The sequence below is a fragment of the Mustela putorius genome, unplaced genomic scaffold (genome assembly GCF_011764305.1).
Source record: "Mustela putorius furo isolate JIRA1106 unplaced genomic scaffold, ASM1176430v1.1 tig00000765_pilon_pilon_pilon, whole genome shotgun sequence".
Lineage (NCBI taxonomy): Eukaryota > Metazoa > Chordata > Mammalia > Carnivora > Mustelidae > Mustela > Mustela putorius.
The window spans coordinates 8,621,822-8,648,191 of record NW_025421470.1 but is presented as its reverse complement, the minus strand read 5'-3'; the positions used below and the strand labels follow the sequence as shown (position 1 = coordinate 8,648,191).

At 37.9% G+C, this 26,370-nt stretch overlaps 1 protein-coding gene across 2 annotated transcripts in view; it reads left to right on the top strand.

Moving 5' to 3' along the window:
• The window catches only part of MORC3 (MORC family CW-type zinc finger 3), a 42,561-nt gene extending 16,471 nt beyond the window's left edge, over nucleotides 1-26,090 (top strand). For both annotated transcript variants that reach the window (XM_045084520.1, XM_004762138.3), the window contains exons 6-17: nucleotides 774-921; nucleotides 3,381-3,509; nucleotides 3,996-4,115; nucleotides 7,118-7,215; nucleotides 11,755-11,859; nucleotides 13,680-13,802; nucleotides 13,909-13,983; nucleotides 14,983-15,028; nucleotides 16,200-16,366; nucleotides 20,036-20,924; nucleotides 22,266-22,423; nucleotides 25,899-26,090. In XM_045084520.1, the coding sequence (XP_044940455.1) occupies nucleotides 774-921; nucleotides 3,381-3,509; nucleotides 3,996-4,115; nucleotides 7,118-7,215; nucleotides 11,755-11,859; nucleotides 13,680-13,802; nucleotides 13,909-13,983; nucleotides 14,983-15,028; nucleotides 16,200-16,366; nucleotides 20,036-20,924; nucleotides 22,266-22,423; nucleotides 25,899-26,052 (2,212 nt within the window). In that variant the 3' untranslated portion in view covers nucleotides 26,053-26,090. The remainder of the gene's footprint in view (nucleotides 1-773; nucleotides 922-3,380; nucleotides 3,510-3,995; nucleotides 4,116-7,117; nucleotides 7,216-11,754; nucleotides 11,860-13,679; nucleotides 13,803-13,908; nucleotides 13,984-14,982; nucleotides 15,029-16,199; nucleotides 16,367-20,035; nucleotides 20,925-22,265; nucleotides 22,424-25,898) is intronic.
• Nucleotides 26,091-26,370: the final 280 nt, after the last annotated feature.

Sequence of the window (26,370 nt, the reverse complement as noted above, 5' to 3'; positions counted from 1 at the left end):
CCCCAGTGGCAGCATCTTGCGAAACTGTAGTACAGTGGTGTTGATACCGACATTGACAGAGTCAAGAGACAGGACATTTTCATCACCCATGATCCCTCATGTTGGCCTTTTATATCCATACCTCCTCCTTCCTAATCCCGACCACCTCTAACATCATCTCCATTTCTGTAACTCAGCATTTTAAGAATGTTATATGAATAGAATCCTACAGTGTGAAAGCTTTTGGGATTGGCTTTTTTCATTCATCGTATTTCTCTGGAGATTCATCTGGGTTCCTATGTGTGTCAGCAGTTTGCTTCCTTGTCCTTGCTGAGTAGTAGTGTATGGATGGATGGACCATCGTCGTGTGTTTAGCCATTCACCAGTTAAAGCACATCTTTATGCTTTTTTTTTTTTTTATCATTTTGGATTTTTATCATTTTGAGTTACTGCAAATGAAGCTGTAAATATTTGTGTACAGGTTTTTCTGGAAATAAAATCTTCTCTTTTTCTAAGATAAATGCCCAAGAATGTAAGTGCTGGGTCATATGGTAGTTGCCTGTTTGGTTTTTTAAGAATGTTTTTCACAGTGGCTCTACCATTTGACTTCCCGCCAGCAATGTGTGAATGTATACAGTTTTTCTGCATCTTCCTGGGTTTTTCTTTTGTTTTTCCCTCCTTGCTTTTGTCTCTCCCCTCCCCCAACCAGAATGGCTAAGTGTTTAGTTTTGTTAATGATTTGCTTATCTTCTGTGAAGTTATAATTTTGCTCTTTCAAAAAATTGTTTTTATAGCTACAAAAATGCAACAGAATTTGATTTTGATAAGGATAAATATGACATCAGAATTCCTGAAGATTTAGATGAGACAACAGGGAAGAAAGGGTACAAGAAGCAAGAGAGGATGGACCAGATTGCTCCTGAGAGTGACTATTCCCTAAGGGTATGTGTTCGGCTCTCTTTCTGGACACAAGAATATCATCAAACAGTGGATCTCTAAGTAAAAGTATCGCAGACAGGAACCAATTTATTTAACTTTACATGAGCACACTGATGGTTTTATTTGCTCAGAAAACAGTTTTTTTAATTGTAAATTCATCAGGTCTAACAGCACTTGTAGTTTTTCACTGTGTGGTTAGATTATTTGCATTAGGAATACTAGAATCAGTATGTCTTACAGTAGCCATATTGATTAATTCAGGAAGAAACACCAAAATCAGTGTTTCTCTTCTCTTTTTAATTTAAATATTTTAGAACACAACATCTTAATTTACATCCTAAAGCAAATAAATTATAGACTAGAAATCACATTAATATAGTTTTGTGATAAATATCTCTGACATTTAACCTTAGAAATAAATGTATTCAAGAGCAAGGAAATGAATACTGTTTAAAATGTTGATAGGATAATAAGAATATTGTTTCTTAGTCACTATGATAAGACATATAATACTAACTTCCCTTTATTTTTTGTGCTGAGATGATTCCATAACCCCAGGCTGAGGATACTTTTGATATTTACACATTTACAACTTTCTAAGACCCTAGCAGTTATATACCCCAAAACATTATTGAAGTATGTTCCTAGTTGTTAAGAAAAATCTTGCTCAATTATGAAACAGTCCAGGTGTGGTCAGAGCAGGTGGTGTGGATTTCATATACTGTGAAATAAAATGTTTTAGGGGCGCCTGGATGGCTCAGTGGGTTAAAGCCTCTGCTTTCGGCTCAGGTCATGATCCCAGGGTCCTGGGATCGAGCCAGCATTGGGCTCCCTGCTCAGCAGGGAGCCTGCTTCCCTTCCTCTCTCTCTCCACCTGCCTCTTTGCCTACTTGTGATCTCTGTCTTTCAAATAAATAAATAAAATCTTAAAAAAAAAAAAAAAGAAATAAAATGTTTTAAAATATCGTTAACAAATTTTATAAGTGATGAAACACCACTAATTTTGAAATCAGGAATCAGGAAATAAAGAGAAATGGTTCAGTTTCAGTTTTGTGTTGAACCTTTCATCTGTCCTTGTGTTACTCAATTCATTTCTTTATAGGATGGCTTGGAGGCCGGCATAGAACTGCATTTTTTTTTTAAGATTTTATTTATTTATTTTTTTGACAGAGCGAGAGATCACAAGTAGGCAGAGAGGCAGGCATAGAGAGAGAGGGAAGCAGGCTCCCTGCCAAGCAGAGAGCCTGATGGGAGACTCCATCCCAGGACTGAGACCATGACCTGAGCTGAAGACAGAGGCTTAACCCACTGAGCCACCCAGGCACCCCAAACTGCATATTTTTTTAACATGTTCAGATACAGACTTTGGTCAAGATTGTAAAGTATCTAAACTTTCTTTTTTCTTTTTTTAAAGATTTATTTATTTTAGGGGGCGCATCTGTGAGCAGGGGGAAAGGCAGAGGGAGAGAGGGAAGAGGAAAAGAGGAGGGTAGAAGTCTCAAGCAGACTCCCTTTGAGAATAGAGATGATACAGGCCTCAGTTCCAGGAACGTGAGATTATGATAAGCCGAAATCAAGACAGCTGCTTAATTGACTAAGCTACCCAGGCATTCCTGTATTTAAACGTTCATACTAAGAATTGAAAACACAGGGATGTCTGGGTGGCTCAGTGGGTTAAGCCTCTGCCTTTGACTCAGGTCATGATCTCAGGGTCCTGGGATCGAGCCCTGCGTTGGGCTCTCTGCTCAGCGGGGAGCCTGCTTCTCCCTCTCTCTCTGCCTATTTGTGATCTCTCTCTCTGTGAAATAAATAAATAAAATGTTAAAAAGAAAAAAAAGAATTGAAAACACATTTAGATTAGTGCTGACTATTACAGTTTGATTTTTCAAAAATTCCAAGTTGATATACTTGGCTTAACTGTTGGAGTATTATGTATGATATTTTCCTTTTCAGGTGTACTGTAGACCTTTTTGTCTATTTTTTATTTTGCTTGTTATTTTTACCTAAATAAAATTTATCATTACTTTTAAACTGTGATAGTAATATATTTACTTGACAGAAGAGTTAGAAAATATGGTCTTGTTTTGTACATATGTACATTTTTAAAAAATTAAAATGAGAGTGCTCGCTTTGGCAGCATATATACTAAAAAAAGGTAAAATGAGATATCACATATGCTGTTCTGTAAATTTTTTAAAAAGTTTTATTTGTAATATATTTATATAGGTCAATAGTATGTTTTCTGCAAACCATTTTTCTAGCTGTAGTATATTGAGTTTATTTTTAAAGAAAGCAAATGTTAACTAATTACAGCTTTTTAATAGTGTATATTTTTGAAGAGTTCATGGGTCCTTTATCAAAGCAAAGTGGCAGGTTTCTTTTTAAATACAGTTATCAGTAATATTGAACAAATACGTAGGTAATTACTGGAAAAGGACAGATATCATTTTGTGTCTTTACAGGCTTACTGCAGTATATTATACCTAAAGCCAAGAATGCAGATCATCTTACGTGGACAGAAAGTGAAGACACAGCTGGTCTCAAAGAGTCTTGCCTACATTGAACGTGATGTTTATCGACCCAAATTTTTAGTATCCTTTCTTTTCTTTTTTTAAAGATAGATTTATTTATTTATTTATTTAGTGTCCTTTCTTTTCCTTTTTAAAAGATTTATTTATTTATTAATTTATTATATCATATCATATTATTTATTTATTTATTTGTCTGGTACAGGGTGGGGGGGGGTAAACATGAACAGGAGGAGAAGCAGACAGAGGGATAGGCTCCCTGCTGAGCAAGCTGCCCAATGCTGGACTTGATCCCAGGACCCTGGGATCATGACCTAAGCTGAAGGCCGGTGCTTAACCAACTGAGCCACCCAGGTGTCCTTTATTTTCCTTTTTATGATGCTGTATGAAGATATTCTCTTCCCCCATTCTCCTTCTATCCTGATATGGAGTCTAATCCTCTCCAGCATTGTCCTTTTTGTACACTTTTAGATTCATTAAAAAATGACTTGGAAAGGATGATTTGAGGGGAGTGAGGTAGTGTGTTCAGAATTTTCCTTAATATTTAAGACTAAAACAGTGAGAATTACTTTTGGATTCAACTGCAGAAATAAAGACCATTATGGGATAATGATGTATCACAGAAATAGACTCATCAAAGCTTATGAAAAAGTTGGATGTCAGTTAAGGGTAAGCTTTATATCTGAAATGTCTCTTTTATAAAAGTTAAAATATCATGTTGTTGGGTCAAACGTGAAATAATAAGCTTTGCTTAATGACTTTTTTAGATGCCAGTGTGTTTAATAATGTTGGTATGGTACTTGAACTTAAAGAACTTTTATATTAATTTCCCATTTGGTCCTGATGATCTTATGAGGGGGACAGAATATTTTATCTCTGTTATACAGAGGAAGGAGATGGAGGATAAGAAGTTAAGTAACTTACTCTAGACCTAAAATGAGTATGGTTCTTAGATCCAGATGAAGACCATTTGACTGCATTTGGATATGGATCCGTTGTTATTTCTGGGATGAAACTGGTTAGTTTTATTTAGTCCTGGCTCAATAGCCAGAAAAACAGGATCATATAGGTGATTTACTGCTTTGGAGTTAATTCCTAAATAAATTAAAGCCTTCCTCGTAAACCGCTTCCATTGTCCTAGAATTCAGTTTAGGATGATGAACACTGCCCACTATGCTAGTCTTTATCCTTTACGTGTTTTCACAGAAAGAATTTTTTTGGAGTATATGTGTTAAGAATTAAGTGATAAATTCTGAAAATTAAGTTTGTTAAACGTAGTAAGCCTAATCATATCTTGTTTTCCAAAGTTATGGTTTTCATTTTCTATTAATCTTATTTCATTCTAAGTTCTTTCTAGAATGATGTGAGCTCTACACAGTATGCTAGTGTGGGTTTATCTTGAACATTACTCAATAGGGGTTGTAACTCTTAGAATTTAACATGACATGAGCCCAGAATATAGCATTTTCGCAAAAGTAAGCAAACTTTGTTGGGCTTTTTTTGGTAACCACAAATTTCAGTAAACAGCTAAAATACAGAAATTTGGCAACCATGATATGAGGTGTCAATAACTTTTATTTAAAAATGCTAATTTTCAGGGGCGCCTGGGTGGCTCAGTGGGTTAAGCCGCTGCCTTCGGCTCAGGTCATGATCTCAGGGTCCTGGGATCGAGTCCCGCATCGGGCTCTCTGCTCAGCAGGGAGCCTGCTTCCCTCTCTCTCTCTCTGCCTGCCTCTCCATCTACTTGTGATTTCTCTCTGTCAAATAAATAAATAAAATCTTTAAAAAAAAATGCTAATTTTCATTGATAATTGGACTAATAATTTTCATCAGAAATACTCTTATTAAAGTTATGGGGAATTTCATCAGTAATTGGAAATGCATTTTTGATAATAAGGCTTACTTCTCAAGTGATTTGGGATTCAAAAGAAACAATGTATCTGCAACAGAATGGAAAATATTTTTTTTCTTTTATCCTTTATGATTCTGACTTAAGATACACAGCCATTTTTCCAACCCAGTTAAATTTGCATTGTATATACTTTATGGTTAAGGTTGACCTTGTAAAAAATAGGCTTTTACAGCCAACTGTTACATTGTTTTTCTTTACCAGGTGACGGATTGGGCATAGTATTTGCATTCTGTAGATTCAAAATCTTTTTTTTTTTTTCTTAAAGATTTTATTTATTTATTTGACAGAGATCACAAGTAGGCAGAGAGGCAGGCAGAGAGAGAGGGGAGGAAGCAGGCTCCCTGCCCAGCAGAGAGCCCGATGCGGGACTCGATCCCAGGACCCTGAGATCATGACCTGAGCCGAAGGCAGAGGCTTAACCCACTGAGCCAGCCAGGCGCCCTGCATTCTGTAGATTCAATAAGCAGTTACTAAATAAGACTCAGGTATCTGGTGTGATTTACTCAGAATAAGAAGATGATAAGATAGAGAGCATGCCGTCAGAGCTCTGGTGAGGGGAAAATGTGGTACAAGTTGAAAGCATCAGAAAAAGCTTCTTGGAGGCAGCAGTGATGGCGATGAGTCTTAGTTGATGTTACTGTGTTGAAAAGTCTGGCAAGGGTTTTCCAGGCAGAGAAAAATCTCTGCAAAGGAAGGGAAAGAGGCTTCAGAGATTGTGACATCATTAAGGCAGTAGCTAACTTTGCTGGGGCATATGCATAGAGAGACAAGATGAGATTTGAAAGAAGGTGAGCCAGAACTACGAATTGGGAGGGTATCGTGGTTTATTAATGGTATGAGATGAGGAACACTGATGGTTTTTAATAGTGGGATTAGATCTGCATGGTTTCAGCTGTATTTCTGAAAAATTTCACTTTAGTATTCTTTTACTTTTTCCTTTTGTAGACTCAGCTATAATTGTGAACAAAATATTTTTGAACTTAATACTTGTTAATCATCTATAGATAATCGAATATATGACTCATATACTTTGAGTTCAGTATTTTAGCTAGTAGCGGTATTTTTTTTTGTTTGTTGGTTTTTAAGATGTTATTTATTTATGAGAGAGAGAAAGGCAGAGGCAGACTCCCTGTGGAGCAGGGAGCCCGATGTGGGACTCGATCCCAGGACCCCAGGGTCCTGGGAAAAAGGAAAGGAAAAAGAAAAGGAAAATGAAAAGGATCATGACCTGAGCTGAAAGCAGATGCTTAACCGCCTGAGCCACCCAGGTGCTCTCTAGGAGCATTTTTTAAAAAATAACTTGAATTGAACTGTCCTAGGTTTTTACTTCATCTCTGATATCAACTGGATGTGTAACTTTGGAAAAATGATTTTAATTTTAATCTGGCACACTTTTTTGCTACGGTCTTTGTTAAATACTGTGGATATAGAAAGGAGTTAGTTGTAGTTTCCACTGTCTAAGAAAGGCATCCCAATAGAGGTGGTCTTTTTTGTATTAAATTAGGGATGCTAATACTTGTCTAAATGGATATTTGACAACAGTGGAAGTAGTTATGGAGGAAGGCTCTAATATATTTAGGAATTAACTTCTAGAAAAATAAAATAAACCTACCAGACACTATTTTTCAATTTAAATTTCTTAAGAATAGGGATATAAAATGTAAGAAATGTTTCATATAAATTATAAGTCTTTGTGGAAGGTAATTATTTTGAGCATTGTGTCTTATGCTTAAAACACTGATTTCATTTTCTTTTTCAGGCGAACAATATGGGTGTTGGAGTAGTAGGAATTATAGAGTGTAACTTCCTAAAGCCAACTCATAATAAACAAGATTTTGACTATACTAATGAGTACAGGTATGTTACCTGTTAAAGTCACTGGCTTTTTACAGTTTATTTTGGGAATACTTTCATCTAAGCTGAATTTTTTTTTTTTTCTGTCTTGTGGATGTTTTTATCTTACAGAACTTTAAGAAAATTGGTAGGTGAGAGGCTTGCTTAGAAAACACCTTTAGCCCTCTTCTCCCAACCTAGGAGTTAATCTACCCCATCACCAGTAGAAATATGTTCTCCCCATCTTTATTGATGAAGTATTTCTGAGATTTATAGTAGAAATAGAGGATATTCCTGCTCTATTGGTGTCAACATTTATTGTGTAATATCATGAAACTTTGTGCTTATAGATGGGAACTTGAAGGGGATTTAGTCCTGTGTACTTTAGACAGAAATACTATGATCTTATAAGAGTGGTTAGAAGTCACAGAATGAATATGACCATTAGTTTTACTTGTAGATTTAGGAAGCAGACTTTCCCTAATGAGCACATATGATGAAGTAGAATGCAAATGTCATGTGAACATTGGTGATAAAGATAAAGATAATGTCACAGGCCCTTTTTTCAAATAAAGAAAAAATAAAAAGAAAATAATAAAGATAAGAGCAAAACTGATGAATTAGGAAACGCATATAATACAGAAAATTAGTATACACTCAAGAGTTGACTCCTGAGGCAGAGGCTACTCCTGTTAGTTGAACAGGGATATAATTTCTCTCTCTCTCTTTTTTTTTTTTTTAATATTTTATTTATTTATTTGACAGATCACAAGTAGGGAGAGAGAGGAGGAAGCAGGCTCCCCACTGAGCAGAGAACCCGATGCGGGGCTCAATCCCAGGACCCTAAGATCATGACCTGAGCTGAAGGCAGAGGCTTTAACCCACTGAGCCACCCAGGTGCCCCGAACAGGGTTAATTTAATACAAGGAATTATTTCCTAGAATAGTAGAGGGTGATTACTAGAAGGGGTAAAAGAAGACAGTAGGTTCCCAGAACCAACAGATACAGAAGACTGACTATTCCCTCAAGGTTGAGAAAAAAGACTAGGAACTAGGAGAGGGCCCCCTGCCCCTCAAGTCAAGAGATTCAAATCTTCTTGTAGCAGTCATGACAACATAGGAAAAAACTGCTTGCAAGTTTCTTGCCAGAAAAAGAAGGCCTGGCCAGTGCTGGACTGTAGATGTGACCTGCTATTGCCAGAGGCTGTGGGTGAGCTGGAGCTATTCTATAGAGGAGATCGGTCTTTGCCCAAGGATATGGACACACGGGGACTGGTCTCTTGATGGAGGTAGTGGGCTGCCGGAGGACAGAGCATTGCTAGAGAGCACAGCTGGCGCTCCTCTATTATTTGGCTCCAGCCAGATAATAATACATACATACATACATACCAGGACCTGAAGGACACTTGCGTTGCTGTCCCCATTCATCTGTTAATCCAGTTCAGCATTCCTCGGACTGCCAGATGATAAATGTTTATATGACCAAGTGTCAAAAAAAATCACAAAGCTGAGCAAAGAAGACTGAATTTGGAGCTGAGAGACAATAAATTCATAACTGACAAAATAAAAAAGCCTGAAGTTTGTTCTTTGATAAGATTAGTAAAAGGACAATGTGGGGGGGTAGAAAGCAGAAATCCTCAATATCAAAAACGAAAAGGAGACACACCCAAGAACATCAAAGGAATAGCATGAACAATTTTTACCATCTTAGATGATATGTGCATGTTCCTTTAAAATTGAATCAATTTTTAGAAAACGTCCCACATATTAAATTCAAATATTTTAAGAAGGAAGTAGCACCAGTCTTACACTATCTTTAATTAAAGGTTTTATGAGGGCATGTAACTCTGGTAGTGAACTTGTGAATACTTCTTACAAGAGGGAATTTATGTTTCTCATGATCAAGATCCAAAAAATTTTAAAATATAGCACATGCCATCTAGTAATATGTAAAAAGGATAATTAATACATTAAAACCAATTAGATTATATTCCAAGGTGACATGGTTTTATTATTCAAAAATCAATGTAGTTCATCACATTGATGTTAGAAAGGAAAAATCTTACAGTTATTTTCATACATAGGTACAGAAAAAGCACTTGATAAATCACAACACCCACTTGTAATTGTTTTTATTTGAGAGAAAGCACATGTACAAGTGAGTGGGGCAGGGGTGGGATTAGATAGGTTGGGTCAGAGGGACAGGGAGAAAATATTAAGCAGGCTCCGAGAGGCTTGATCCCAGGACCCTGAGATGGTGACCCGAGCCAAAGTCTGAGCAAATTCCGCACCTCACCCATTTGTAATTTAGAAGAAAAAAAAAGGAACGTTTACAAAATCATGAATAGAAGGGCATATTAGCAATGCAGAGCATTTACAAAAACAACGAAGTGGATTCCTTACGGATGAAAATGAGATAAGGATTTCCACTATACACCGTTGTTCCTGAGGAAATAACCATATAATAAAGAAAAAGAAGTAAAAGTTATAAGGGTTAGAAAGGAAGAAATAAAACATTTCTGTATAAGATAGTATTAAGTATAGAGTAAGTCCAAAATAATATGCAAATTTAGAATTAACAAGGAACAAGTTAAGTGGTATGTATTCTAGGATTGTTGGATGAGAAGTATTCAGAAATCAATAGTATTTCTGTTTACCAACAACAAGAAACTAGAACATGAAATTTTTAAAAAGTCATGAAGTGTCAAAAAAAATCAGGTACTTTGGAGTAAATAAAATATGCAGCATGTACACTAAAAACTATGAAATACTGTGGAGTGAAATTTAAGCCCCAAGTAGTAGGCATACCAGGTTCAAGATTGGGAGGCTGAATATTACAAAATGTCAGTTTTTCTCTAAAATAATTAAATACAATTCCAATTTAAGAAAAAAATCCCTCCCAGCTTTTGTGGGTATTGATACTATTAATAGGCTTACTCTAAACTTTATGTTGAAAGTCAGAAGACCCAAGGTAATTAAGATAATTAAGAACAACAAAGCAAGAAAACTTAACCTACTAATACCAGTACTTACGAAGCTACAGTCCCTAAGTGTGGTATTAAAGGATAAGCTATCTAGTGAAATAGAGAAGCCAGAAATAACCCCCCACTTTATATATTTGATGACCTGATTTATGACAAAGATTACATCATAGAATAGTGGGAAAATGATCATCTTTCCAAAAATGTTGGGTCAGTTGGCCATTTGTATAGATAATATGACTCTTGTTTCAAATGAAGCAAAAAATTGATACAGGATGGATTTTAGACCTATGTAAGATAAAAAAGTGGGAGCAAGAATATTTTCAAAACCTTAGTTAAGCATATTTTAAAACAAGATGCAAAAAATATTGATCATTAATGGGCAAAATGAAAAATTATTTAAAATGAGTAAGAGAATGTTGGCAAGATAGAGCATTTGGAGCCCTGGCACATGGCTGGTGGGTATAAAATCAATACAAATCAACTGTTAGTTTATTGAGTAAAACCAAATATCCGTGCCCACCCCTGTAACCCTGCAGTTTCACTCTTCGGTATATTCCCAGCATAAATGGGTGCAGTCTTTTGGACTGAGGAATAGTGGTGATGAGAGGCGATGAAGAGAACTTGGAAAAGGGAGGATGCGTTTGGAAGGGAAGATTGGTTCTGATTTGGACACTTAAATGTTACGTGACAGTGACGAAAAAATTAGTTGGAAGTAATAGGTGGGGATAGAAATGTCTGATTAATCTGCCAGTGTAGGATTTCTAGTCTTGATGATTGAAAGCTTTATTTTAAATTGAGACTGTTACACTGACTATACCTTGTATGTGCATAGTTCTGTCACAGTAGGTGCTTAACTCGAATGATTGCTTAAGTATGGCCTTAGATCCCACTGATCAGCTTTTTATTAATATCTTATTGAGGAAGGAGTGATAGTCTTAATTGTGGGACAGAAGCTATTTTAAAATACACTTGCTGGTGTTGATTGCATTCTTTTATTTATTTATTTATTTTTAAGGATTTATTTATTTATTTGACAGACAGAAATCACAAGGAGGCAGAGAGGCAGGCAGAGAGAGAGGAGGAAGCAGGCTCCCGGCTGAGCAGAGAGCCCGATGCGGGGCTCGATCCCAGGACCCTGGGATCATGACCCGAGCCGAAGGCAGAGGCTTTAACCCACTGAGCCACCCAGGCGCCCCGATTGCATTCTTTTATAAACTAAAAGTCTGATTTCTAATTTGAATTGAAGCTTATAGGTTTGTCAATGGAGTTGGAATTTAGAATGCCTGTGGTTCTTCCACTAATTGGTCTGCAACATACTTTCTCAACAGAGGACACAAAATATTACTGTTTATATCTTCAAAGACAATCTTGGCTCTGCTCTGAGAACTTAAAAGTGTCCTTGTAGAAAATTGCCATTAGAGCATTCTTTACTAACTATACCTTTGGGAGTCATCAATTTCCTTTACCCTGTAGTGTCTACATGATCCTTAATAAGTCATTTGTGCTTTCTCTGTGTTTGACAAAGGTTTGAACTTTTATCTTTTTTTTTTTCTTAAATTGATTTTAATTTACTTTTTTAGGCTGACAATAGCAGCATTAGGAGAAAAGCTGAATGATTACTGGAATGAAATGAAAGTGAAAAAAAATGCAGAATATCCTCTAAATTTGCCAGTTGAAGATATTCAGTAAGTACATTAAAAAATATCAACCCACTCTAATATCAACACATGATATTGGAGGGTATAGTGATGGAACACAAACTTTGAACTAAGCCAGAATAAGAATTAAATTGTATAACTCAGCACACCATGAAATGAGCCAGTGAATGTACACATTAATACACACACACAAAAGATTCACGAAGCAGTATTTATCCATACGTTGCATGCTGATACTTATTTCATTTAAAAAATGCAAGTCTTGACCCATTAAATTGATTTCGTGATCCACTAATGGATTGCATCTCATAGTTTGAAAAACTCTGGTCTTAGGGTCATGACTTTAAATCCAGAACTGAATTTAGATTCTAATTTTGCTTTAATAATGATGTGACACTGAACATGTTACTTGGCCTTTTATAAACTTCCCTTTTTTTTTTTTAACTTGTAAAATGGGAACATTAGGAGCACTCACTTCCTCGAGTTAGAAGACAAAGAATATGCCTTACGAGCAGTCAATAACTTGATAGCACACAGTGCCAGTTCTGTGAATGAATGAATAATAACTGTGTACTGATGGAAAGATGACCAAGATGTATAATTAGGAACAAAAAAGATGCAATTCAGTGTATTAATTTCCTATTTTTTTAAGTGTCCATATACGCATGCATTAATTCTGCAAGCATAGGAAATTCTACCAGGGTTTTAAAACATGAACAGTGGTAAGCTCCTAAAACAAGGATTTGTATTTACTTTATACATTTCTGGAGCACATGGCTGGCTCAGTGGACTGACCATCTGACTCTTGATTTCGGCCCAGGTCATGATCTCAGGGTTGTGAGATTGAGCCCCGTGTCGTACTCTGCACTGGGTGTGGAGCTTGCTTGGGGTTCTTTCTTTTCCTCTCCTTCTGCCCCTACCCCCTTTCTAAAAATGAATAAATAAACAAATTTCTGGATTGTTTAAAATTTATGTAACCATGTAAATGCATTTTTAAAAATTTATATTTTAAAAATTTATATTAAAATTTATATTTAAAATTTGTTTTTAAAAGTTTATATTTAAAACATTTATATTTAAAATAAAAAATTATATTTGTTCATTAAGATGAAGTCTTATAGTCAATGAAATGTTAAATGAATACCCAAGTTCTTCATAGGATCATTGTGATTTTCAAATGGTAAAACTATAAAGCACTAAAAGAATATATAAATAATTTTAAGGGCACCTGGGTGGCTTAGTGGGTTAAGCCTCTGCCTTCGGCTCAGGTCATGATCTCAGGGTCCTGGGATCGAGCCCTGCATCGGGCTCTCTCCTCAGGGAGAGAGTAGAGGCTCTCCTCTAGTAGAGGCTAAAAATGTAATAGAATTATTAAAAATGCTTAAATTATAGTAATAACAGCTTGCCTGTTTTCTGTATGTGAGTGTTTTATTGTGCTAATAAATATACTAGATTGGAAATTGCAAATGCTAACTTAATATAAATTTCAAAGCAAAGCTTTTGGAATCTTAAGTCGCTTTTTTTTTTTTTTAAATTTTATGTTATTATTTATTTATTTTTTTCTTTAAGTTGCTTTTTTATTACCAGAAAACAAAATTGAATAGTATGCTGTTAAAACATTTAAGTCTCTTTGTTTAAATTGGCCTGTTGGCTTTAACCTTTTGAAGGTAACCAGAACTGTTGTTTTTAAAAAATTTAACTTGCTGCACAACAATAATTATGTTGCAGGCATTTCAGGAACAGAATTAAATAATAAAGGCATTTTGCGGTAAAAATGATATAGAAGATCTAATGACGTGTACTTTGCATCCATGTTTTCATACTAATATTACATCATTTTGTTCCAGGAAACGTCCTGATCAGACATGGGTTCAATGTGATTCCTGTCTAAAGTGGCGAAAATTACCAGATGGAATAGATCAACTTCCAGAAAAATGGTATTGCTCCAATAACCCTGACCCACAGTTCAGGTACCATATAGTTGGTAGTACCCTTTTTGGAAAGGCAGAAAGTACTGTTCAAGATGTATGAACAGGCGCTGGTGACGTGTTATTCCCATGTGATTTTTCTGACTAGAAATTGTGATGTTCCAGAAGAACCTGAAGATGAGGATTTGGTGCATCCAACTTACGAAAAAACCTACAAAAAGAAGTGAGTGTTGTATTAATGTTTGGAGGGGAAATAATGCCTGTATTGTTAATGCTGGTGGGTGTACAGCTTTAGTTCATGCTTCTCCAAGATCAAGCTAGTACAACCCAGAAAAGATTATGACCCCAAAGAAGATTTTGATGTGGATACATAATACTGGGAGTTTTTTGTTTTTTGGTTTTTTTACTTTATACCGTGGATACCTGCTCTTTTTCCACCTGCCATTTACGCTGTCCTGTCTACACAGGATAGTTTGCATACAGAATAGTTTGTCTTTTGGGCCACACACAGATGAATCATAAATGAGTACTGCCTCATACGAGCTTATAGTCTTAACAGGGAAGGTAAGACGTGCATTAAGTTGACAGATACCATCGAAGGCAGGATCCATTTTGTTGGGAAGCCCATAAGGAGAGATGACTTCTCTCTGGGGATGGGAAGAGAAATCTGGATCAGGAAAACTCATGAGGCATATTTGTGTAATAGGCTTTGGAGGATGGGTTAGATGCAAATGTACAGGAAACAGATTCATTCTGCTTTAGAGCAAATACATGAATGGGCATAATGGAGAATAGAGGAGGGAGGGGGAAGTTGGCTAATGAAGGATAGTCAGCCCTGGTGAACTGTAGGTTAGTGTCTGCTCATAGAAGCCAGGTGCATGGGGAACTTTTGGGTGGTTTTGATTTAGAGTGCCTGGTTTTTGAAGATAAATCCAGCAACAGGACCGTGAGTAAAGAGACCAGTTAGAAGCCTGTGTGATGTTCTTGCTCAAAGGTCTGAGAATAATGCTGGTCAGGGTAGAAAGCTTAAGGCAAATGTTGGGCATTACTGAGGTAAGAGAAAGTATTTCCCTGCCTGTGGGCTTAACACCGATGATCATGAAATTGAAGCAAAGTTCAGTGTACATATTAGTGAAATGGCAAGTTTATCATTGGAAAACATTGAAAAATAATAATCAAATTTAAGTATGTTCACTTTTCATCTTTTTCTCTTTTCTTTTAGAGATAAGGAGAAATTCAGGATCAGACAACCGGAAATGATCCCTCGGGTAACTGATGAAACCTTGCGTTTTATAGCTGTGTATTATATTGGGTGGTGGCTAGCTTAACAAATAGCTTTAAAGCTTAGGAGTTACATAACAAATTGAGTGATTTTGTTCATTCAGTCCACATACTCCTTTTCTTATACCCCTTCTTGCCTTCCTTCCTAGCCCGACAACTTCACTCACTTCAGTTTACTATTTAGTCGGGCATCATCTGAGAAAAGGCAGGCATTAAGAATCTTAACACCCAGGCACCTGGGTGGCCCATTCAGTTAAGCGTCTAACTCTTGATTTTGGCTCAGGTGATGATTGCAGTGTTCTGAGATGGAGCCCCATGTCAGGCTCTCTGCTAGGCATGGAGCCTGCTTGGAATTCTCTTTCCCCATCTCTCTCTCCCTCTGCGCCACCCTCCCTTATTAAAAAAAAAAGAGAGAGAGAGAGAGAGAGAGAGATAAAGAAAATGAATCTTATTGTCACATAGGCAGTTAAGGAAAAATTCACAGAGGAGAGCCATGGGGAGTTACATGGGACCAAAGCTACCGTGTTTTTCTTTCTCTTTGTTGAGCACTTTCTTAGTGCTTAATGGTGTTAAGGCACTTTTTCTGGATATCTGGGTAGACAGTTGTACTTCTTGTATAAGGAAGTTGTGGTCCACTGCAGATGTGTGTGTTTGCTTTTAGTTAACACTGAAATGTTTTCTTAACGGCAAAGACTGAGGGTTTGGAGGTGAGAACAGAACTGGGTGAGAAAGAAAAGTGGGCTTACTCTAAAACAGTATTGTTGACTTTATTTTCTGTTTCTTTTAGAAAAACAAGTTTTTAATTGTATTTCAGTAAGTCCTGTACAGTATAGGGTCAGTAAATTTTGCCATAAAAGACCAGATAGTTTGTATTTTAGACTTTGTGGGCCACATGCAGTCTCTGTTGTGTATTCTTGGTTTTGTTGTTTTGTTGACATCTTTAAAAATGCAAAAACATCCTTCCACTTACTTGCAGGTTGGAGTTGGCTTACTGGCCTATTAGTGGCTCTCCTCTGGTATAGCCTAAAGAATTTACATGGTTAGAATCGCTCTCATTGTTTTCTGGGATATGGGGCAAAGGGAAAATAATACCTTGTGTTTTGGGGCATGGCACATTAAAAAAAGTCCTTTAAGCTTGATTTTCTTTTCTTGCAACAGATTAATGCTGAACTTTTGTTTCGGACACCCCCCGGATCAGGTCAAAGCTTTTCTCCTGTGAAGGAAAGCGTTCCAAGAGGACATCTTTCAGAAGTGGCAAATACTTACGCAACAAGACTCATAAATAATCATCGAGGTTCACCCCAGTCTGAACCTGAGAGCAACAAGTCAGTGGCTAAAATGTGTTTTTCCAGTGGGGAATGAATATTAAGCTCAGCCTTTACTTGACACTTCTATGGCAGTATTATACTTCTAAGTTTATATGTAAAAAGTCTGAAAAGTTAATTTACTTTTATTATCTAAACTTACCCAGCCCACTCATGCCACCCATTTAAGTCAGTTTTTAAAATATCAGTTGTATTCATTGTGGAATTTTTACCTCTTTGAAATTCTGTATAGTATGAAAATTCTATAATTCTAAATTCAAATTCTATAATTTTAAAATTACCACTATCTTAAGAAAGACATAAAGCAACTAATAATACAACACTGTAATGTCAGGTGTGACCCTTGAGTTCTTAGCTTGTTGTAGGCTGTGTTTTGGATGAGTGGATGGAGAAGGAAGGGAGCAAGAAAGGTATGAGTAATTGAACAGTTTGGTCTTTTGACTGGAATGGTCAGGGAAGGTTTGGGATGAGGTAGTACTTGGTTTGGTTCCTGAAACTCTGAAAGCAATGCTCTGTGCAGGTGGCTCATTCAGAGGGAATAGAATGAATACAGGTGAAGAAGAAAGCATGATGGGGCGCCTGGGTGGCTCAGTTGGTTAAGCTGCTGCCTTCAGCTCAGGTCGTGATCCTAGGGTTCTGGGATCGAGTCCTACATCGGGCTCCTTGCTCAGCCGGGAGCCTGCTTCTCTCTGTCTCTGCCTGCTGCTCTGCCTGCTTGTGTTCTCCCTCTCTCTTTCTCTCTGACAAATAAATAAGTAAAAATCTTCAAAAAAAAAAAAAAAAGAAAGAAAGCATGATGTCAGTAACTAGGGGATCAGATTGACTACACTTGGTCTTTTTTGTTGAAAGACAAACATTGAAAACTGTTTGCTGAGATAGTAAGATGAGATTTTCTGAGAGGTTTTGTAGGCTTCATTAAATTCTCAGAGGGATTTTTGACTTCCAAAAGGATTAGAAATAACTGCATTTATGCATATATATATATATATACATATATGTATATGAGGACATGTTCTAAAATAGTTTGCTGTTTGTAGCCTACATTTTAGGGGCATGTTTTGGGGCTGGATTGCTACTTAACTAAGAACTGTGAATTTTTTTTTTTAATAGTCTCCTTAATTCTCTTGGCTTTTCTTCTTAAAGATGGATCCAAACAAAGTAAGAAAAAGTAAAACCTGTAAAGTTTACAGATAGAAAATAATGGAATTTCTTCTTTTTTTTTTTTAAAGGGGGGTACAGAGTGAGAGGGGGAGAGAGAGAAAATGTGAAATAGGCTCCACACCGAGCATGAGCCCAGCAGCGGGGCTCAGTCTCACAACCCTGAGATTATGACCTGATCCGAAATCCAGAGTCCTGCATTTAACCACCTGAGCCACCTAAGGTGCCCCTGGAATTTATTCTTTAAAGTCATTTATTCCATCCAAGTGAAATAAGAAAATAGAAAAATTTTTCATTAATTTTTAAAGCCTAAAGAATTTGAAATTTGAATTTGGGAAAAATACAAGTTGTTTTTTTTTTTAATAATATATATGTCTTAAAAATCAATCAATCAATCAATCAATCAATCAATAAAAATAAAACCAAACACTGTGGAAAGGTAGTACCTAAACTAAGTCTTGAGAAAGACATATAGGAATTAGCCTCATAAGAAAAATAACAGGGCGGTTCCCACTTAAGTGATTAACTCCATGGAAACCTTGCATGCACCAAACTCACAATCATTGGGTACTTCTTTTTTTTTTTTTTAAAGGTTTTATTTATTAATTTGACAGAGAGAAATCACAAGTAGATGGAGAGGCAGCCAGAGAGAGAGAGATAGGGAAGCAGGCTCCCTGCTGAGCTGAAAGCCCGATACGGGACTCGATCCTAGGACCCTGAGATCATGACCTGAGCCGAGGGCAGCGGCTTAACTCACGGAGCCACCCAGGCACCCCACAATCATTGGGTACTTATTTTTTTTTGGAAGATTTTATTTATTTATTTGACAGAGAGATCACAAGCAGGCAGAGAGTCAGGCAGAGAGAGAGAGAGAGAGAAGCAGGCTCCCCGCTGAGCAAAGAGCCCCATGCGGGGCTCGATCCCAGGACACTGAGATCATGACCCGAGCTGAAGGCAGTGGCTTAATCCACTGAGCCACCCAGGTGCTCATTGGGTACTTCTTAAGGCGGAAAACAGGAGGCTTGTTTGAGAGTTTAAGGAAGAGTAGTTCTCTAGACCTCTTCATAACCTGCCAAATCTGGTGACGTGGCTTCTCCTCTGTCAAGAATGTAGGATGTTTTCCTTCTGGAGCAGTTTCACATTTCACATGCTGAAGATGTGGGTGAGCCACTGGTTTGAAAGAGGAGGTGTAAGGGAAAGCAAGTACTGAATGATGACGAACCCCCTCCACTTTCCCTCACTGGGCCCCCAGGGGAAAAGCCTTGGGTGGTGCTGATGGTTTGAGCACCACATGGCCAGCCCTCACTGCTTCTAGTCGGTCTCACCCTGAAACGTAAAGACAGAGATCACTAGGTGTACAAACTGAAACAAAGGCAGTAGAGGAAACCCTGTGGAATTTACTGGGAGGCGGGTGGTGTGGAACAAACACATTTCTTAGAAAAGATAAGCAGGTAGAGGGTAGAAAAAGGAAAAGACAAGGTACAGGAGGGTCGACATCTGAAGAAGGGAGTTTCAGAATGGGAGATCAGAGAAAACAAAGGGGAGGGAATAGTATGACTTAAAATACACAGCAAAAATATGTGGGAAAAGATCCATTCTAAGAAACACGAAATTTTCGTACACCAGGGAAAATTTTTCAGGGAGGGAAAACACAAGTTAGCCTTCAAAAAGGTCAGGAATTAGAATGGCAGGAACACCGAATGGTACATACCAGTGGAATGATGCTTTTAAAGTTTGGAGAAAGTAATTTTCAACCTTGAAGTCTATATAAAAACCAAGCCAACAATAAAACTGAGATGTGAATAAAGATCTTTCATCATGTAACCTTGCACATTTTTTACATTCTGTGTACTGTTTCTCAAGATTCTATTGGAGATTGCGCCCCCTTGATAATGAGGGAGTAAAGAGAAACAGAAGAACTGATGGAAGAAATGGGGAGAGCTCTCACCTAGGCCCAAACAACAAACCAGTATAGATGACCCGCTGCCGGGGGGCAGAAAGTACCAATTGGTGGTAAATTCACAGAAAACTCAGTCGATGATGAAGATGAGACGGTTTTTAATGCCAGGAGAATGGAAGGATAGGGCATGCTGATTGAGTCTGTGGCTCACTCTGATCATTGAGCATTGATAAAAATGACGATGAGCAAATGGAAATGGCAGAGCCCTTCACTGGGCGCTGGAACACAAGGAGCAGACCTGGGCTGGGGTTGGGGGTCATTCTCATTTGGCCATGTGTACCTTGAGGAGCCCAGAGGCCATCTAGTGAAAGGGAGTTCGGCAGTATGCAGAGCTGCTGCTTTACAGCAAGCTAAGTAGTCTAATTGTTTCCTCAGCTGTACAGGAGAAAATCCTCTCTACTTTATTAAATCATTGAGCAGTACTGTGTAATCATTTTTTAAAATGAGCGTGGACATTTCTTAAAATTTCAAGATTGATTACTTTGGGGTCATCTATTTTGTTCATTTCTATATTTTATGGTCTTATATTTTGTATATCAAATTTTTTCCAGCCTGAAACGGAGACTTTCTACTCGTTCATCCATTTTGAATGCAAAGACGCGGAGACTGAGTAATCAAGCATTTGAAAATTCAACTTACAAAGATGATGATGATGAAGACGTCATCATTTTAGAAGAGAACAGTACTCCCAAACCTGCCATAGATCATGACATTGAAGTGAAATCAGAGCAGGGTCACATCGAGCAAAGTGGTCATCAGGTCGAGCCTGTGGCTGAGAAGGAACCTTGTGCCCAGACTGGTTCATCGGGCATCTCATCATCCAGGTGTGATCAGGGAACTACTGCAGCCACCCAGACAGAAGCCCCGAGTGTAGTTGTTAAAAAGGAAGAAGCACTCGAAGATGAGATAGACGCACGAAATGACGCGGCTATGCCGCCAGCCTGTGTGGAGGCTGAAGGGAAGACACAAGAAACCCAGGAAACCTTTGATAAATCTGCAGGTGATGCTAGTTGCCAGTTAAATGAACTGAGAAATGAACTGCTTCTAGTTACCCAAGAAAAAGAAAATTATAAAAGACAGTGTAATGTGTTTACTGACCAAATCAAAGTGTTACAACAGAGGATACTGGAAATGAATGACAAATACGTGAAGAAGGAAACTTGTCATCAATCTACCGAAACCGATGCTGTATTTTTGCTTGAAAGTATTAATGGCAAATCTGAAAGTCCGGACCATGTGGTATCTCAGTATCGGCAAGCTTTGGAGGAAATAGAAAGGCTGAAAAAACAGTGTAGTGCTTTGCAACACGTGAAGGCCGAATGCAGTCAGTGTGCCAGTAGTGAGAGCAGAAGTGAAGTGGATGAAATGGTTGTGCAGCTTGATGACGTGTTTAGACAGCTGGACAAGTGCACTGTGGAGAGGGACCAGTACAAAAGTGAGGTGTGTATCATTCCACATAATGGAAGTCCTGGGAGTCCCAGGGAGTCTTTAAACCACAAAGAATAGTCAGTTGCTAGATTGGAATAAATTACTTAATATTTCCATGTACTGACTGTTGCCCAGTGGCTTCTTGGCTAGGGAGTGGTCCTCCTGGGGGTGCATGGAAATGTGTGTTGAGGAGAGGCATTGCTAGAACTTACTGGGTGATGACCAGGTATGGTCATTTCCTGTAGCGTACTGGAAATTGCTGTGTAATGAAGGATTGTCCTGCTCAAAATACTGTTCTCATTCCCATTGAGCCAGTCGGTTGCTAAATATAGGGAATGTGGCATCCATTATTAATAGGCCTTGCAATAATCATACAAGATAGGGGATGATGTCCTCATTTTATAGTTTAGTTTACAGTTCAGTTACAATTCAATTATGATTAGGTCTGTTGACAGATGACCGAAAACATCATAGGACTGTGGCAGTTCCACAGGTAACTCAGACAACAAGCTTCTACTTTGTTGCTTCGCTTCTCAGCATGCTGTTAAGATCAGAGGTGGCCTCTGGGTCCAGTCCTCATATATCTGTGTTCTGAGCAGCAGGAAAGAGGAGGGGTGCGTTTCCTAGAAGTTGCTGACATTCTACCTGTCAGAACTTAGTCACCTGGCTGATGGGTGCTTTGGAAGTACGGTCTTTATTCAGGGGTTCTTCTGAGGAAGGAGGAGAAAAATGGTAGATGTCAGGAGCCTCTGCATGTACCCTCCATTCAAATTTGGAGAGTTCCTTTAAGAAGCATATATTTTATGTATCGTATTAATGTAGTGTTTGAAAGAAGGTTTTTCTGCTAAAGAATTTGAAAATGATAGGCTGGTGCTGTACTGCCCCTTCTTCCTGGAAGCTCATTCAAACATCTTGGTGTATTGGCTTAGAGTTAGATGACCAAATATGCAAAAATCGATAGGCGCTTTCGGTTCTAACTTAGAGCTGGTGAGTATGCAAGAAATGAAAGTCACTTTGATGTTGACATAATTCAGGCATTTTTATCTTGGTTTTCCAGTTTTTAGGTACCATTTGTTTTCAGTCAAGTGGTAATTAACATTTTGTATTCTCTAAATGTGACAAGAGTTGGAGATGAAACTCAAATGAAGCTTTGTTTATAGAAAGCTATTGTGGGTGGGTTTTTTGCCCTTTTTTGATGGTGATTTTCATCTAGCTACATTTCCTAGCTTAAATTTGTACTTCGGCATTAGTATTTTTAAGTTTAATTTTAGCATTGGTATTTTTAAGTTTTACTTTTATTAGTATTTTTAAGTTTCAAGTTTAATTTTACAGTTATGAATTTTTTTTTGTCAGGTTGAATTATTGGAAATGGAAAAATCACAAATCCGTTCACAATGTGAAGAACTGAAAACTGAAATTGAACAATTAAAATCTACAAATCAACAGTTAGGAGCAGATGTTTCAACTTCAAGTAACATTGAGGAGTCTGTAAATTACACTGATGGGGAAAGGTAATATTACACGAGGCACGACCCTGGGGCTACCTTCTGGTTAGCGTGATGCTTACTAGCACACCTCAGACAGTTACCGTTCTATCAAAAGAACACGACCCGGGGCGCCTGGGTGGCTCAGTGGGTTAAGCCGCTGCCTTCGGCTCGGGTCATGATCCCAGGGTCCTGGGATCGAGCCCCACATCCGGCTCTCTGCTCGGCAGGGAGCCTGCTTCCCTCTCTCTCTCTGCCTGCCTCTCCATCTACTTGTGATTTCTCTCTGTCAAATAAATAAATAAAATCTTTAAAAAAAAAAAAAAAAAAAAAAAAAAAGAACACGACCCTTCTCTTCAAGGAATGAACAGCGTAGGTTCAACTTAAGTGAAGTAGGAATTTGGAAAGAATGAAGCATTTGATCAGTTAGAGCGGTTTGGAATGCTGTTTGGGAAAAGTGGAAATTGAGTTAGATATCAAAGAAGGTGTTGAATTTGGCCATGACTAGAAGATAAGGGACTATTTCATGAAACTTACATTTTCTCTTGGATTTCTTTTACTTGTGTACTTGCCATTTCTTCATGGTTTTCTGTTCTCATTTTACTACATGCCATCCCCAATGTTAACTTTTAGGTAATCAGAAAATTACTAGAAATTGCCATTGTACAGGTGATTACTAGGAAGAAGTTCTTCTGTGAAAGTAAGAAAATTATTTCCCTATCTCAGGAAGATAGAAAATGGGCTTGGGGTGTTGCTTCAGTTTGAAGTGTCAGAGAGGCAGATGTTCAGGTGGGAGGCCATGATGGTGCTCATGGTGTGTTGATGACTTAGCATCGGAAAGCAGTCATTAAAGGCCAAACCTGGACAACTCTTCCTGCTCATACAGTATGACTTCCGACCTAAAAGGCACTGTTGTTGAGGAAATAATCTCCTGCCATCCTCACTTGACATCAATTATATTATTATCTTGTTTTTTAAGTGAAGTTTTTGAAGGATCTCAATAAATTTCTTCATGGAAATGGGGTAGATCAGTATGTAAAAGCCTAGAAGGCAAATGTCAGAAGAAAATCCCAAATGGTTTTTCTCAAAATGGGAACCACAAGCATCTGTGGTGCTTGTAGAAACGCAAATCCTTGGCCTACACTGCAGCTTATTAAATCGGAAATTTAAACAGTCTCAGATAATTCTCTTGCCACACCGACCTTTGGGTAACCGATGATTATTTATTTATTTACTTTAACTAATCTTTCAAACTTGTGCTTTCCAAAATAGTACAGGAATATGTGGCTTAGTGACCCTTGAAATCTAGCTAGTCTGAATTGAGATGTGCTTTAAATATAAAAAATAATAATTTTGAAGCCTAAGGAAGAAAAAGAATGTGTAGAATACCTCACATTAATAATGTATTTTGATTTTGCGATAAAATATTTTAGTTACATTGGGTTAAATATATAACTGCAATTAAATTTATAGCTGTATTTTGCTTTTTACTCTAGCTCTGTGAACATTTTAAATTGCGTATGGAACTCCCAGTATTTTTTTTAAAGGTTTTATTTATTTATTTGACACACAGAGCAAGATCACAAGTAGGCAGAGAGGCAGGCAGAGAGAGAGGGGGAAGCAGGCTCCCCACTGAGCAGAGAGCCTGATGCAGGGCTTGATCCCAGGACCTTGAGATCTGACCTGAGCTGAAGGCAGAGGCTTTAACCCACAGAGCCACCCAGGCACCCACTCGCAGTATTTCTCTTGGACAGTGCTGTTCTGTACATTAAAAAGAAACTGTGGTAGGTTCAGTAGATAGGAGAAATTAGCCAGGGACAATCAAAAGACTTAAAGGAAAGGATATGTAAGAGGATTATTGGGTCATACTAGTCTTTTGTGTACTTTTAATATAGATAGCAGGTTGTGGTTACAACAAAAGGGGTGTTCTTGGTAAGGATATAGGATGGCTAACAACTTCTGGAAAGCAAAGCAGAGAAATGTTTGAACCATGGGCCTCTGGTCAAAGATGAATGAGGAAGCTTGGACAAAAAATGGCTGGAGTGGGAATGATGTAAAACTTTATCCAGGGGCCAGTGCAGTCTTAACCATCCAGGCTCACGGAACATATCACGTTACTGTGCATTGTCGACTTAGGGATGAGCATCTTGCTTCTTCAGACATTTTTGCCTTAAATCATTACTAAGCTAAACGTGGGCTGCTTATATTTGGGAGAGGGGCAGAATAAGAGCAACTAACATGCAGTTTCCATGTTTCACTCAATCTTTGAGGCAAAGGCTACTGAATAATTGTAGGCCTTCAAAAGGTGTAGGGTGTTGGGGGTGCCTGGGTGGTTCAGTTGGTTGAACATCCAACATTTGATCTCAGCTCTGGTCTTGATCTCAGGGTTGAGAGTTTGGGTCCCAACTAGCTTAGCGTGGAGCCCATTTAAAAAAAAAAAATAAATAAAGTCTAGGATGTTGATCTATTCAGTACATGTATATAAATTTGGAAGGAATGATAATGATCACATCTAATCCAGGGATTCCCAGTGTTTTCAGTAAAGCATCATTCCCTATAAATGCATAGTAAAATGGATCATCAGTGAACTTTAGCATATGAAAGGTTCAGAGAAGACTTTTTTTTTTAATGTTTTTATTTATTTGACCGAAAGAGCACAAGTAGGCAGAGCGACAGGCAGAGGGAGAAGCAAGCTTTCTGCTGAGCAGGGAGCCCCATATGGGGCCTGATGCCGGGACCCTGGGATCATGACCTGAGCTGAAGGCACTCACTTAACTGATTGGGCAACCCAGGTGTCCCAGAAGGATCAGAGAAGTCTTGATTTTAAAAAACTGTTTAATGTTATTTAGCCCAAAATTTTGTAAGTTTAGTTGATCACAGAACCATTTCTCTTTCACACAAGGGTGGCTATCTCATAGAACATGTTTTAGAGAACGATTCAGTTTTTATTTTCCTAAAAAAGCTGAAATATGGGGAGATGCGTTCTTGTTCTGAGACCAGTGATCTCACTACTATATCACTGCTGTTTTCCAGGTGACAATATTTTGTATTACAAATAACACCTTGTGGGACACCTGGGTGGCTCAGTTGGTTAAGCAGCTGCCTTCGGCTCAGGTCATGATCCCAGCGTCCTGGGATCGAGTCCCACATCGGGCTCCTTGCTCGGCAGGGAGCCTGCTTCTCCCTCTGCCTCTGCCTGCCATTCTGTCTGCCTGTGCTCGCTCTCTCCCCCTCTCTCTGATAAATAAATAATTAAAACAAAAAACAAAAAACAAATAACACCTTGTAATATATGTATTTTACCAGTCCATGGTTTCTCTAATAGCAAGTTAAAATTGTATTAGTTAGAACCAAACAGAGCCACTAGTTTTATCTACTTACCAAGGTATTAATGGATTATTAAAGTAAGTGAATTCATGTTTCACTTAAATTTTAGGCCCCACCTGAATTGTTAAACTGTGTTATAATGTTCATCTAATAGACGTAATATTTGTATTTGCAGCCTCAAACTTCGATCTCTTCGAGTTAACGTAGGACAGCTGTTGGCCATGATTGTACCTGATCTCGATCTTCAGCAAGTGAATTATGACGTTGATGTGGTTGATGAAATTTTAGGACAAGTTGTCGAACAAATGAGTGAAATCAGTAGTACTTAAAGTCTACTTGATGTGAGACAATAAATATATTTGCTCAATCCTGTGGTTGTATAGCTTTCAGAGTGGAAACACTTTCGTTTTATAGATACGACAGGTGACAGACGGAAGAACCATGATCTTTACTGTATCCTATGCATTCAGGTGTGCTCACAAGTACTGTGGGCACACTTACCACACCTTTTGAAATGCCTGAGAATCATTCTTACAGAACGGCTGAACAGCTCACTCATGATTCTGTTTTGAAGTGTAAATACTTGTAATTAAGTCTGCACATATTTTTTTATTACCCTAGAGGACTTAAGTGTTTTCCACCGAGAG